This window comes from Anthonomus grandis, chromosome 14 (assembly GCF_022605725.1).
Source record: "Anthonomus grandis grandis chromosome 14, icAntGran1.3, whole genome shotgun sequence".
Lineage (NCBI taxonomy): Eukaryota > Metazoa > Arthropoda > Insecta > Coleoptera > Curculionidae > Anthonomus > Anthonomus grandis.
Window position 1 is genome coordinate 13,520,653 of NC_065559.1, and position 16,132 is coordinate 13,536,784.

Sequence of the window (16,132 nt, forward strand, 5' to 3'; positions counted from 1 at the left end):
CCGAACAATTAGTCTTTCCTGCGGAAAATTTATATTTCGCGTTAGAATTCATGCTTTTTTGTATTATTTTTGCTCTTTTTTTTTTACTTAAAATGTGGGACATTTTAGGTGGGCGGTATGTTCCGTCAAATCGGAAGACTCATTTCTTTATTTATTTTTATTCTTTTTTTATTGTCAATATTCATATAATTATATTTAACATGAGCTTTGCTTCGTCGTGGTACTGATGGTTGTTAATATCTAAAGTTGTATTCTACAATTTCTTTAGTTTTTTTTTTTGCTAAATCATTATTCGCGGCTTTTTATCGCGTCATATGTAAGACAACCTTAATTTTGACCGAGAAGAGTCGCACGCACCTCTAGTCCAGTACTGCATCGATCCTGATTGATGGGAACTGGCAGCATTAGCATTGGTATATAAACTACTGACCAAATAAGTCGCTCTCGATATATAAAGACACGCGAGTGAATTCCAAAAATTATAAGTGCCGGCACACCGTCAAACCCAGCAAATATTTGGAGGTGAACCTGGAGGAGCAGTCCTGAACAGAAGCGACAGCAAGGTGAGCCACAAATTATTTTGGGGTTGTCTTGGCCGTCGTATTAATTTTTTATGCATTAATTAATTAAAGATACAGTCCACTATTTTTATATTTCTCCTACAATATTATTATTATATTATTATTAATTTATTAGATTTTGCCTTAGAAATGGAAACGATTAAATTAAGAATAGAAAGAAGACAATTATATATAGCGTATTTCCAAAATGTATATAGAGTAATAAAATCAATTCTACTCCTTTCAGTGGAATTACTGGGTTTTGTCACTATCGAGGCGGACATAAGCGTGGATAAACTTTATAACCTTAAAAGACTAAATGATCGATTTAAACCTGAAAAAAGTAGTCAATAAGTTAAGAGAATTGGTTGATTTTGAAATCTGCTAGCAAAACGTCCCCTCCCCACAAGAAAGATAAATATATTTTTTTCAATGAACTAAAAAGAGACGAAAATAATAGCAAGACCATACAACCTTTCTATATTTCTATTCCGAAGTTTGTTGCCGGCAACCCGAATTCTACCCGATCGGAACCCGTTGAGCTCGAGAGTAGGGTTTACACATTTTTTCTATAATAGAAAGAAATTTTCTTTCTATCGAGAGAGTTCGCTCGCAGGATGCTTCCGTGTTGACGCCCTATTTACGACAGTCTTCGTTCCGAAGTGTCTGTTGTACCTGTCCGTCCAGAAAGAACAAGCCTAACAGCTTGTAAGTTCTAAGCCTAGTGATAGTCTGTTGTTTCAGTGTAAAAGCGCGTAGAGTTGGCGAGAAGGTGCTCGCTTTCTTCGCTGCTCATCATTTAGCGTGTTGTACCTACTTGATGTGTTAATTGAGGAAAACGCGCCCAGATACTTTACATGAGTAGCCCAAGAAAGATACATATCTTTTCAGTAGGAGTAGTAGTACATATCTTTTCAGTAGTCAGTGGTCTCTCGCATGGAGGTCTCTTCTGCTCCTTCGAAAACATAATCGCTTAAGTCTCCGTCGATTGATTCTAAGGAAAAATTACAAACCGGATTGTTGAAGGGGTTTAGGGAAAACTGGCCCTAAAGACTATCCACGAAGACCTCAACCTTTTGCTGGACATCGTGAATGGTTTTGCCATTCACCTTAAGATATGGCAAGATGTTCTTGCCACTTTTAGTGAAATTTCTAGCAAACCTAAAAAAGATCCCTGGGTTTATCGTGGATGGAGTTCTCAACTTTATCAAGTTTAACTTGCCACATCTCGCTGGTGTATCATTTAGTATGGTCTTGATTTCGTGGTTAGCCCTGTAAAGTTTGTTTTTAGGAAATAGATCGTAGGATATGTAGCCCATGAGATAACGCAACTTTTAACACCATTTGGTTATATCAATCTTAATTTACGTTATAGGCTCGAAACTTAAGATGGATATTTCACGATTTTTTTTAATTTTTTACTTTTAGAATTTACTGATTTATGTTTATGTATTTATGTTATTATTGTAATATATGGTAACACGAATGTTACAAGTGCATTCACGATGAAAGGAACAAATTCATTCATAGTATTGTCACTTGCGCGTTTTTTTAAAAAAAAAAGCCTGCCGCAAGTATAAATTATGGCGTCAACATTAATTTTTTTAAGTTTCCCTTTTTATTATGACGTTTTACAATTCTATGATATATTCTGAATACTTTTTATATAGCAAATTATATGGCTAAAGTCAATGGTTTGTCAAATTAATACGGAACATAATTAAAAACAGAAAATTAAAACACACATATTTATTCTAGGTTTATTGCAACTACTGTTTAATTAGTTGTCCATTTAATTCAATGCGTCCTTTGCAATGAAAATTTTGGTTACAGGATGTCTCAAGTAGACGCCAACATTAAGCTTTCATGTGATTTCTTAGTAAGTAATAGGGACCTTATTATTTTCGAACAGTTTCCAATTTTAGAATTTACTTGATAATGGTTTTTGTTGTGCATTTGTGAGTATAATTATTATATTAGTTGCTATTTCACGCATAATTTTTTAATAAACTCCATTTATCTGTGAAAGAGCGACTGGAATACTCATGTTAATTAGTTATGGAGACCGGGTGCGTACACAACAAGAAGTCTGTAATATATTTAATGCATCTCATGCTGATCATCCTGTAATTTCTAGGTCCACTGTTAGCAAAATTAAACCAAAATTTAAAGAACGCAGCCATGTTAGAAATTGATCTAAAGGAAAACCTCCAAAAGTATCTAAAGATGCTCCGCTAAATGTTCTATTAGAAACGGAGAATAATTCCCATGTTGCGAGTCGTACAATTTCCATAAATTGGAATTTCATCAGTAGGATCAGTGGCAAAAATACTTCGGTAAATAAATATCATCTTTAGTAAGTACAACTAATACATGAATTGTTAGAAGACGAGGCTAACAATAAAAATGGAAATTTCATTGAAAATATTATTTTTTTCTGATAAAACCACATTTATGTTAAATAGACACGTTAACAGGCAAAAATGCAGATACTGGGCAACCGAAGATTCTTACTAAAACCCGAGAATACCACACCCAGCGCCCTTAAAAAATTAATGTGTGGGCAGGTATTGTGAAAAATCGAATCTTGGACCCTTTTTTTCGAAGAAACATTAAACAGAGAGCGCTACTTAGACTTTCTACAGTATAAACTTATCCCTGCTTTGGTTGTTTTATTCTCCGATCCACAAGACGCCTACCTAGTAATGAGATCTGGTTTCACAACACGGAGCACCTTCTTACTGAATATTGTAAAAATTTTTATTTTTAAATGTAGTATGTTTCTTTAGTCTATTACGTAAAATTTGACAAACTGCTGACTTCAGGCATATGGTATGCTATACAAAAGGTATTCAGAAAATATCGTAGAATTGTAAAATGTAACATGATATACAGGGTGTTCCATTCAAAAAAATTATATATAATACTATATATAATTTTTTATAAAAACGCGCAAGTGACAATACTAATCGACGTGTCCGAAAAACAAAAGAAGAAAAAATACCTGAATTTTTAATAAATTTGTTCCTTTTATCGTGAATACAATGTATGAGTGTCTTATAGTTCCGGAACATATTTTAGATAATCCCGATTGAAATTCTCTTTTATTTGTAAGGTTTGTTTTAATTTTTTTCGGTCTGAAGATGCTTTGTTTAATGCGAAACCTGTAATCTGGTCTGTTATAATAAAAAGTAAAAACTTTCTTGAGACCGAGACTTCGTGTTTTATATTTATTTTATTGACTTGTAAATATTGCGACAAAATTAACAACGTTTTTGGGAGAAGCGGCCGAGTGCGGTAATGATATTATGGATACAACAAAAATTGTCGAATTTTTGACAGCTTCTCAGAATACAAACTATGGTTTACATGGCCGTATAGTATATATCTTAACAATAATAATATTGAGCCCATTGGCATCTTAGCATCTTTTAATAAAGTTTTAGGCAGATTATCTGTACTTTTTTGAATTTTTTATGTCTTAGATTTTCATAACTATATTTATTATAAAAACGCAGCCAGCCAGCCATCTATGTATAATGCGCAAAACTATTCTCATAGTTACGTATAAACGCCTCAAAACTATTGACATCCACAGCCGGCGCCGGCAGCACGATGGGCATGACGTTCGCCAAGAGCGTCTTGTCGTAAAACTTGGGACAAGGACGCAATGATTAGTGTAATTGTTGCCATACGTGAAAAAACAATGAAACTCAAAAAGCTGCTAAACATTTTAGTGTGAACATAAAACACCATTTTAATGTTTTATTAACCGACGGAGTATTCTTCTGAGGAAGTAGTTAAAAATTACGACGAAAGCCTGTCTTGCCAAATTACCTAAAAGAACAGTTATTTGAATATTTACTCTTGATGGAAAGTAAATACTACGGATTAGCTCGTACAGATGTAAAAGTGATGGCTTTTCTACTAACTGAGCGCAATAATTTAAAGTATCCATTCTGATGTGCTGAAGGAGAAGGACATGCACGGAAAGACCATTTTTTGCGTCGTCACCAGAACACACTTTCTATTCGCAAACCCACGGGTACTTTAATTTATAAGTTAATACGTTTTTTGACCTCTGGAAAATGAAACGATAAGAATAAATTCACAGCCGATCGAGTTTTTAATGTAGGCGAAACTCGATCGTCCAAACAAAAATTCCTCAAATTATTGGAATGAAAAGTAAAAGGCAAATTGAAGCATTAACTGTAGCTTAAAGAGGGTATATTGATTGATTGATTGACAGTCATATATATTGCATAAATGCTGCTGGCGCATTCGTACCACCGATGCTTTTTTCCCCCGCAAAAATATGCCTGTGAATTCTTCCACTTGGTTCAACTGGAAAATGCCATCTCTGAGGTTGCGCCTTAAGCAACTTATTTCGTGAATAGTTTTTACATTTTGCAGATAATATTAAGGATTCTGCAGTCACCAGTGTTATTGATCCTAGATGGAAACTATTCGCATACACGAAACATTGAACTTAAAGGGCAGAATCATATAACCATAATAAGTGTATCACCGCATACCACACAGCCCTTAGACAAAACGTTTATAGGGGCACTAGTAGTAGTAGTAGTAAGGGTGAGGAAGCTAGAGCTAGGCAAGTAGACCTAAAAATCTAAAGGTCCTTTTTCGCCAACCCCAGAATCATTCACCCCTACGCCTCCACTCCTAATGAACCTTTTCACTCCGTTCCTTGCTCCAGAGTCGGCTCGTTCTCTTTATAAAAACTTGCACGCTGTCATTCTTCTTTATTTTTTTCCGAGCCTAATTATTAAGTTCCTGTGAAATTTGTTTCACAGGTCGAGACACGGACGAAGGGCCTAACGGAACCTTGCCTTGCTAGTTCGTTAGCCCGTTCATTGCCCTTGATACCCTGGTGTCCTGAGACTTATCTCACCTTGTGTGCTACCAGTCTTTCCAATGCGTCTCTGCACTCTTGGACTAGCACTGAGTTGGATCGCCTTAAGAACAGTTTGACTATCAGAGTAGATACAAATCTTCTCCTTAACTTCCAATGCTTCCCGTTTGTTGGTTACTTCAAGTATAGCAAACACCTCTGCTTGGAAAACTGTGGTGTGTTTCCCCAGCGGAAAGGATTCTCCTGTATTCGTTTCCATCCTGTACACTCCGGCTCCGACTGTCTTGGTCCTTTTCATCCATGACCCATTTGTGTACCAGAACTGAAAACAGTTTAGCACCTGGTTTGTTGACCATTCATCCCTTGTCAGGATTTCCACCCGAAATCCTTTCTTTTACATTAGTTTGCCACTCGCTGTAGTACATCGGGATGTCAGAATCCACTGACATCCTGAGAGAAATCGATATATGACCTTGTCCTAAGTGAACATCCTTTCCTTCCCTAACAGCTTTATCATATCCTTTTTCCCCATCCTTTATCCTCTTATGCTATAGGGGCACTAAAAACTCTGTTCGAATTTGGATGCATCATATACAGCGGCGTCTTGGACCTAAGATATTGCAGAACAGTTTACAAAAGAGTATTTTCAATGCTAAACTATATCAATAGCAATAAAGGTTTTTCCAACACCGGACCATTTCTCTGCAATCGACAAACCTTCACAGATTCCGATTCTATTTCAGCTGAACACCAAACTAGCCGCTAACTCGATGCCTTCATTAAATATGAGAATATTGCACAGGCTGATTGGACTTCTCTTGCCGGTTCAAACTCATTATCACAAATAATTTTGCCTGTTGATATTACTCCAGTTCCGCAACCACAAAGAAAAATGTCCAACAGAGGACAAAAAGCTCCAGTAACCTCCTGCATTTCTAGCTCGCCTTGCAAAAATGAATTAGAGAAATCTGCTAAGAAAACAAAAATTACTTCAATTCTCGTCTTAGCCAAGAGCAGAATCTCAGACCTAGTAATTCCGTGGTAAAATTGGATCCACAAATAAATCTTTGAATAAAAAAAAAACCTACAAAGAGTAAATCAAAACGGAAAAAAAAAATCAAAATCATCTGAAAAAGGAGATGACATCAGCGTCTTTTTCGACTCATCTAGTGACCCAGAAATCCATTTCGTAAAAAACGCCAATTCAAAAGATGATACCATTTGTGTTTTTTGAGGCAATAAATTTTCAGAGCATACGAAAGATGAACTATTCTAATAATACTTTCTTTCACTTTTTAAAAGCCTAGTATAACTGAATTTTATTTATGATAATAATATGGATCTTTTTTTGGCGGGCCATATTATTAGCACATTTTTCGCCCATAAAAAATTGCACTTTTATCAAAATTATGTATTTTTTTTAAATCTCAAAAATGTTAGTTTTTATATTTATTATTTATTAAAAAGCCTAAAAATGTTTAATTTTTTACTACAAAAAAAACAAAGAATACCAGAGAATAACAAAATGGAGTTCCATATTACCACCTTCTCCTCTAACGAAAAGAATATGGTACAATGTCAAAGCTTGACAAAAAACATATACAGGATACTAAAAACTCTCTAGTCTATATTGGAAACTCCTAAGATATTAGAAAGAAGCAGATGGTTAACTTGGGGCAGAGTTGCACATTTTCGTGCTCAATAAAGAGCCATTCATAGCTTGTTTAAATTCTAAAGCCATTATTACAATTGCAATAAATTAAATGTTATTTACAAAAAGGCGAAACTTTACCCGAGCCAACATTCTTCATTTTAGTTATGGTTTAGGAGTTTCTAATATGAGTCTACAAACGATTAAATACCACAATAATACAACACTGGATTACTACTCAGGCACAAGAAGTCGCATTTGTTTACCGAGGAAAACGTCCTCAGTCTCTTGGGGTTGCTGAGCGGCGCTGAGTGCTGCCATACCGCGCGCCAGCGCCAGCAGCGAAACGTAAGGCGACGCGGCCAACTGACAGGAGGGAATGAACGCGCTGTTCACGTGACAGTTCAAAAGGGGAGAACCGCGCAACTCGCCGCACAGTAGCATGCCAGCAAGCCCGCGCAATTTATAGTCGGGATAGCAGCGCAGTCAATTAAATTACCTGAAAATAAAGAGAAAGAAATTTATAAAATAAATACTATAGTAATCGCAGTATTATAATTTAAAATTACATATGGTTAACAAGGTTACAGTTATAGATTTACAAGAGTTGAAACGATTTAGCTCCTTTCGTTTACTACGCTACGAAGAAAATTGTGGTGTATAACATAAGACTTGTAAAACATAAAATCTTTGTGCATTTAATTTTGCATTAATTTAATCTTTGATTTATTAGAAATAAGTTTGCTTATACAATTTATTAGGAACAGTCATACATTAGTTCAGTTTGAAGACTAAAACAGTGTTCCATGCATGAAAGCGAGTATCGCAAAATAAGTACGATTAAAACGTTATAATTTTAAAAATTTGTTCTAATTTGAAAAGGGGTAATTTTCTGCTGGAGTATTACTCGGGTTGAGATAAAAACAAGAAACTTTTTGTGATTTTTTATTAATACTTAATTAAAAATAATGTTTTGAACAAACAATAAATTGTTAAAAATATTCGCCGTTTACTTCCATGCAGTGATACAATTGAGCTTCGAATTCCTCTCTAACCGCTTGAGCTAAGGTGTGAAGGTATTTAACTACGATTCGTTGTCCTCAAGTGATTATGGCTGCGCCGAATAAACAAGTGATTTTAAGTGTCCCCAAAGAAAGAAGTCAACGGTGTTAAATTACGTAATTGTGCCGGCCGGTCTCTTCTTCCAATCCATCGACTAGGAAAAGTAATATCTAGAAAATCTTTTACAGGACGAGCCTACTGAGAAGGTGCTTCATCTTATTAAAAAACTAGCTGGTCTTCGACTAAATACGGATCGTTTTCTAAAATCTCTGTGATCTGAGGCACTCTCATAAATTCAGGTTTGGAAACCTCTAAAGCGCCAGTCCAAATAAATAGTACCACCTCGCCCAAATCTAAGCCTTCCCAGTCTAAGTCTCAGCCTCACTCTCCAGACAGCCATAACCTGCCACATCGCTCAGTTCCATCAACATCTGCTACAATATCCAGAGAGGTTCAATCTTTGAAAATTAGTTCTGATAGGGAGGCCAGTGCTGCCTCTAAATCCCTTGCAACAGAATTATTAGAGGTTGATTTTGTCATCGATAATAATTCAGTGGTGAATAAAGCAGCAAATATGGACCCGTTGACCCTACCAATAGTGCGGCTGTCAAGAGACTCAGATGCGATCACAGCGACCATCAGTCGCTATTTATTGGCCAAACTGAAAGACCTTTCCATCTTAAAACCTCTTAGGCTATTCCTTGCCTATCTGCATGCTCAACCCTCCAGTGTGTGTTTTGAAGAACATACCAACACCAGCATCCGATTGGCATTTGCATCAGAGGGACTTCCTGGTGACGTGGACTCTTTGCTTTCGCTACCATGATGCCTATGGTATTGGTCCAACTGAAGTTGAAGCAGATCTGTCAGCCTTCAGGTCCTTCTTCTCATCAGAAAAGCTGCTACGCCTTCAAAAAATCAGAGAGAGTCATAGCAATTATTATTCTGGTGGATCTCCCGCCAGGAATAAAAATTTTTAAATGACTTGACGCGAACAGAGGATCAAGCACCCTCTGAAATACTGGACAATGGCAAGCTTAGTATTTTCTCTCTAAATATTCAGTCCTTAAGACATAAAACTAATGATTTATTTCTTTTACTAGAAGAGCTTCATTTTCCAGAAATCGTTGCCATAACTGAACATTGGTTGCATGTTGGTGAGCCTGTGATAATTACACTACAGTTGCCAGATTTGATAGAACAAATCTAACTCATGGAGGTACTGTGATATTATCTACTAGCAACGACTTTTCAATGGTAACCAGGTTCGATAATTTAGTTTCTGAAAAAATATTTGAATTTTCCATTGTCTACAATAATAATTTTGATCTTTACGTTGTTTGTATTTACAGAACACCTGATGCTGACGTAAATGTTTTTTTTCCAAAAATTACTAAGCTTGCTCGAGTCTCTGCCGTTTAAAAGCAAACCCATTTTATGAGGCGACCTAAACATTGATTTTTCCAGTGTGTGTGCTGCTCAAGAATCTCTGCAGTCCATTTTCGACTCTTTTGGCTTAATCATGCACATTAAATCACCTACCAGAATAACTAAAACCAGCTCTAGTACAATAGATTATGTCGTATCATCCTTTGAGCCAGATTTCGTCGATTGTACTGTCTTAAGCTCAGGTTTCTCAGACCATGAAGCAGTGTTAGCAAAGTTTTCCATAACTAAATCTAAAAGTAAAAATGTTCCACGCAAATTAGGCCGTATTTTCTCGGATAAAATGTTCTTACATTTTAGGCACCTTTATCAATCAACTGGAATATTCTCTCTGACGACGTTGATTCAGAATTCTCTAGATTTGTAAAAACGCTATCTCGTCTTTCTTACAAATCTTTTCCTTTGAGACCTCTTAAAAAGAAGCAACATAATTCCTGGTCTACCCAAGGCTTGCGTACATCTGCTAAGAACATGCGCTTATTATCTCATCTTAAGAAATTTTCAGACAGCGCTTTTTTTCATGAATACGTAAGACTTTACAAAAAGATTTATCAGAGAACTTTAAAAGCCGCCAAGGATATTTACTATAATAGGAGACTGGCTAAATCTAAAAATGTGGCTAAGGAAACATGGTCGATTGTTAATGCTTTGAGAAATAAGCCTTCTTTGTCGAATACTATCTCCACTTCATCTGAGAACCTTAATGATTATTTTGTAAATGTGGCAAATAATTTAATGAGTACCATAACTCCTTCCCATGATCCACTTTCATATCTTCCCATTGCAAATGAGAATTTCCATAGTTTCTTCTTTACGCCCGTAGTGTTACCAGAGCTTTGCAGTTCAATTAAGGAAATCAAAAACAAAGGCTCTTCTGGAATTGATGGACTTACTTTCAAAATGTTTTCAAATCTGCCCGAATGTACATTATGTCATCTTATTACTCTAATAAATCAGTCTTTTCAAAAAGGTGTTTTTCCTAACTGCCTTAAGTTAGCGATAACAATTCCACTACATAAAGGAGGAGACAAAGATCAGTCTTCTAACTATCGCCCTATCGCTCTTCTTCCCACACTTTCAAAAATTATTGAAAGATTGGTTAAAAAAAGACTTCAATCATTTTTGCTAAAATATAAAATACTTACTTCCTATCAATTTGGATTTTTAAATAACAAATACACAAATGATGCTATGTTTCCTCTTTTTAATAATGTATACTCTAGCTTAAACAACCAACACCCTACAGCAACAATTTTCTGTGATTTTTCTAAAGCCTTTGATTGTGTTAATTATGACATCTTATTAAAAAAGTTGCAATATTACGAGTTCAGAGGAGCGCCTTTTGAATGGTTTAGGTCGTATCTCAGTAACAGAAGTCAAGCTGTGAGAATTGATTCGACTATGTCTTCTTGCAAGCCAATACAAAGTGGAGTGCCTCAAGGTTCCGTACTTGGCCCTATTTTGTTTCTTATCTTCATCAATGACATTGCTAATCTAAATATTAACGGTAAAGTCTGTCTATTTGCTGATGATATTAGTTTTACCTGGAGTAATCCGGATATTTCTACACTTCATAGAACCGTAACAAGTGATTTAACTACTATCAAATCATGCTGCGACTCTAATCTCCTTTGTCTCAACATTTCCAAAACTAAAATGTTGTCCTATAAAAATACCTTGCAATCTTTTGTACTTGTAACGCAATAATTGACGAAGTTGATTCTGTAAAGTTTTTAAGGCTAACTGTTGACAACTCGTTAAAATGGGACACACATATTAACTCTTTATCAAGAAAATTAAGTTCCGCTTGTTTCGCGTTAAGATCAATTTCTAAGGAGCTTAGCCTGTCTACTTCTAGAACAGTTTATTTTGCCCTTTTTGAATCGCACCTTCGATACGCCCTTCAATTCATATTTGAGTCCCTTTGTCTAATACGCAAACACGGTTCAGCATCTGATAGGCCTTCCCATAGTTATCCACTTAGAAACACGGAACATGATCTATACCTGCCTACCCCACATTCAGAGTTGGTCAAAAGTTCCATATTATATAATGCAAAAAAGATGCACAATCATCTGCCATTGGAAATTAAATCCATCACATCTTTTTTTGCATTTCGTAAAGCATTAAAAGCATTCTTACTGGAGAGAGCTTTTTACACAGTTAACGATTTTTTTTTGTAATCATTGATTTGAAATTTCGCACTAGATGATTATGTATTTTTACTATCTGTACATGTTTAGGTATACTGCTTTGTGTAGCTATTTTAGGATTTTTTATAATTTTTTACTTTTTTAAACATTTTTTACATTTTTTTTAGCATAATATTTTTGACTACTTACAATTTTGAAATTGTATTAATCTGTATATATTGTAGATATTCTATTCTATTTATTTATTTTTTTTAAATTTTGTTTTGTTTTTCTTTCCTTTAATTGTGTTTTGTTTGTATTTTTGTGTCTTTTTTGTTTTACAGCTTTGTCTACAAATTGTAACAATTTCTTGACAATAAAGCATTGATTGATTGAGGATTAATGGCATTTTCAAGTAAATTTAAATAAATTTCACTATTTAAATTGGCCTATATGAAAAAAGGTTTAACAATGTGATTCCCTAAAATTCCCGCCCACACGTTTAGTTTTAAAGGACGCCGGGTATGTGTTACTTGGATTGAATGAGGGTTACTGCTGCTCCAGCATCTGCATTTGTGGCGGTTTACTTCTCTATTTAAGAAAAACGTGGTTTCGTCAGAAAAGCAAACATTGTTCAATGACAAGTCATGGTTGTTCAATTTTTTCGAAATATTTTTAAAAGACAGTCATCTTCCTTCATTGCCTGAACCAACTATTATTTGTAGAGTCAAAGCTTATGTGATATTAAAATTTGGCGAAACGCAGATTCGGGATACGCCTGAAACTGTAGCTGTTTCTCTCAGGGAGCTAGTTGGGGCCATAGCAACATGGCCAAGGACTGTAACTTCATAGTTTTTATTCTGTACAGGTCTTCCACGTTTTTCGTTGCCTACTGATGCGGTTTCTGTACATTTTCTACATAATTCTGATACACTTTTATGGGTCAAGATCATTTTTATTGTTTGTAAAGTAAATACCTCAATAATAAATTCTATTTTAGCAATTTTTTTTAAATTTTCTAAGATTATATAATATGAGTTGTTTCCCTTTTTTATTTGCAATTTTCAAGAGGTATTTTATTTTTTTTTGAGAATCTGTCATTTCAACAGGAATGACAGTAGAGTTCTCTTGGCAGTTGTACTGAACGTTAAAAGACCTTTAAAATAGGGTCGATGGTCGATTAGTCGACACCCCTTTTCATTTTAAATTTGGGGGTGTATCTTATCTTACTTCCGCTTAGAGGGTACAGTGGCGAAGCTAAAAATAGGCGCAAAATATGTCCTCCTCAAAACACAAATGGAAGCTTTTTTTTTGGAACGGGAGGCAGTTATTTGGGGTTGATAGTTTTAGTTGGGTCATCCTGTATATAGAATTCCTACATATCGGGTGTTAATTTGAAAAATTTCCAACCTTAATATATTTCTTGCAGTTAAAAATATAAATAATTGGAAAGACACGTCAATTTTATTTCTAAGAAGGACACTATAAATAAATATTTTTAGAATGCTTCTTTCAACGCTCTAGTAGGGGTAGATGTCACCCTTAGAATCTTAAATGGGCATGGAGGTTAAGTGGCATATCATTTTAAAGGGCGTTCAATTCTTTTTTATTGATATTCTAATTTGTTGCTTTTTGTCTAAAGGTTTTTGAATAATCATGTTTCAAAGTTGCAGAAATGATTAATCTTACCTGCATTGAAATTTTGGTTGCCGGTTAGTGTTTACACAAAAACTATTGCCTTGGGTCTGAAAATACGTTATCGTTTTCTAACGAATGTTAAGTAAATATAGATGTAGGCAAAACACAAATCTTGTTGCTTTTACTTGTTGAACTGTTCAGTGATAATTTTTATTAAGTGCATAAAGTATGAGAATGGTTTATTCTCTTCAAGAAAAAACTAAAATTTTGTCCATTTATGGAGAGGTTGGAAAGTGCGCATGAAAAACGGTATTGGTTGGCAATGAAAGAAATCTAAATCTTGTGGCAAAGTTCTCCGAAACTGGTTCAGTGAGTAATACAAAAAATCCCACGAGTGATGAATAAAGGAGCTCAAATTGGGGTTTTGGGATTATTTGCTGTAGAGTTTATCAGCTCCTTTCGGACAGTAGCAGAACAATTAGGAATATCACACGGGGGAGTAAGAAAGGCACTGAAAATGCATAAATTCCATCAATACAAAATGTCAATGAAATGTTGTTACTCCTTCTTTTATTGAACTTAACAGGTAATTTGTACCTTTAAACAAAGAAAGAAAATGTGCTATATCACAAGATTTTATCGTAAGACAAAATACATATTTCTAAGCTGTAAAGTTTTTAAAAACACATTATCGAAAAATAACAAAACAGGCTTTAAAAAAAGTAAAAATGCTGCCAAAATATAACAAAATATGAAAATGATATTAGAGCACAGGTCAAAAGGTATCGTTAAAAAAATCATCAAGGCAAAAGCATCAATAAGCCTCACTTAATAAAAGTGATTTGCTTTTGATTTTTTTTAATATCTAATATTTGTCTAATACGTACAGAAGCACGATTGTAATTTTTTTACTAAGACATGTAAGCAAGTTTCAAGTAAGTGGGGACGTAGGGATTGGTAGGAGAAAATCATCTACCAGGCGAGTCATATGGCCAGTGTGAGAGGAAGGTTAAGGACATTTGTGAATAAGAATAGCTGTTTATAAGACAAAAATAGAAAATAAAGCTACCCTTGTTGCTTAAGCCCCAAAAAGTTATATAGAAGATGAGGATCAATAAGAGAAAAATACACTGAATGTGCAACCACTCCTCCCAGCTCATGTCTTTCCTTAATATGCTTGAAGAGACTATTGATCCTCAGAAATTGGTACAAAGGGTAATTTGGTTTTACAGGCATATTTGTTCTTCCAGCCCGACAGTGGTTGAACGAGAGATTCCCGGGTAAATAGAACCACTTAAATACCCTCCAATATCACCGGATGTAACACTTAATATTTCTTTTTTTGGGACATTTTAAATCCATTGTTTATAAAACACAACCTACTGATATTGCTGATCTTAAAAAAACGAATTGCAGCAGAATGTCAGTCAATTAAGATTCCAAGAAATAGTCCATCTTTTCTCAAAGAGACCGGCTTATATTAAATAGTAATGAAATAAACTCTAAGTTTTCTTTTCTTTTTATTAGTGAAGAAACAAGTGGATCTGATGATGCCTAGTATGGGCGAAACACGTGTAATCCTTTGACTCTAATTTAATAAATTTCAGACCTGTGACTTAACATTTATTTCAATACTATTTAACAATAAGATAATGTGTAAGTAGATCCAATACGTTTTATTGTAGAAATTTTTCTTTCGTATTTTTTTTATTTTTATCAAAGTAAAATAATCAATAAATAGAAAATCAATTCTTTAAACTAGATTATCTTACTGTTATTCAACGATTTTAACGGTGTAACCTACTCTTCTAATCATTTGTACTACAAGGAGATCCAATGCAATAGTTTTTGTATAAACAAGTTTAAACTTTGAAACGCGATTATTCGGAAACCTCTGGACAAAAAGCATCAAAGTAGGCAACAAATGAAAAGAGAATTAAATGCCATTTAAAACGATGTGCCACGTGACTCCCATCCACATTTAAGATTCTAAGGGTGAAATCCACACCTCCTAGGGGGTTGAAACAGAGGTCTAAAATATTGACTTAAAGCGTCCCACTTACAAATAAAATTGACGTGACTTTCCGGTTTTTCAAATTTTTAACTGCAAGAAAGATATTAAGGTCGGGAAGTTTTTAAATTGACCACCTGTATAGGTGAATTTTACCCAAAAGAAGCTACTTACATTGTATGAAAACGTGGAATAATACAAGTTTTAGGTAGGGTCAAGGGCCTTTGGATTAAGCAGATAAAGCAGATTTTTTAAATTGAAGCCGTTTAAGTACACGGATTATTTTTAATCAAAGTGAAAGAAGAAAGACAAAGTTATTTTCAGCGGAATTAGTTACAGGGATTCGGAAATGCATAGCTTTGTTCCCGGAGGCACCCTATACAAAATTTTTGATAAAAAAAACGTGCAAGAATTGTGCTAAAAATCCAACTTTTTTGTTTCTTGCATTTTTTCGTATCCTGCTTCGTTTTCTAAAATAATTTTAGTGCATTTGAATTATAAAGATGTCTCAATATTCATTTGAAGAAATAACCAGCATACACTTTATGTAGGGTAGAGCCAATGGTTGTATGTTAGAAGCACGTAGATTAATGATATCATGAAGCCTTTCCAAAACGTCGACTTCATTGTGATAAATTGTTAAGTACAATACATTAACGGTTAAGGAAAAATCATATTTTTCCACCGAATAAGATCGGTTGTAGAAGAAATCTTCCCACATGGATAGTGGAAGAAATGGTTCTTTAATCGGTTGAACTGAAT

At 34.7% G+C, this 16,132-nt stretch overlaps 1 protein-coding gene across 6 annotated transcripts in view; it reads right to left on the minus strand.

The window, feature by feature from the left end:
- LOC126744651 (protein Fe65 homolog) overlaps positions 1-16,132 on the minus strand; it is a 148,752-nt gene that overhangs the window by 62,961 nt on the left and 69,659 nt on the right. For 4 of the 6 annotated variants that reach the window (XM_050452165.1, XM_050452161.1, XM_050452164.1 and 1 more), the window contains one exon: positions 7,348-7,580. The exons of the other annotated variants lie outside the window; for them this stretch is intronic. In XM_050452165.1, the coding sequence (XP_050308122.1) occupies positions 7,348-7,525 (178 nt within the window). In that variant the 5' untranslated portion in view covers positions 7,526-7,580. The remainder of the gene's footprint in view (positions 1-7,347; positions 7,581-16,132) is intronic. 6 annotated transcript variants of the gene reach the window in all.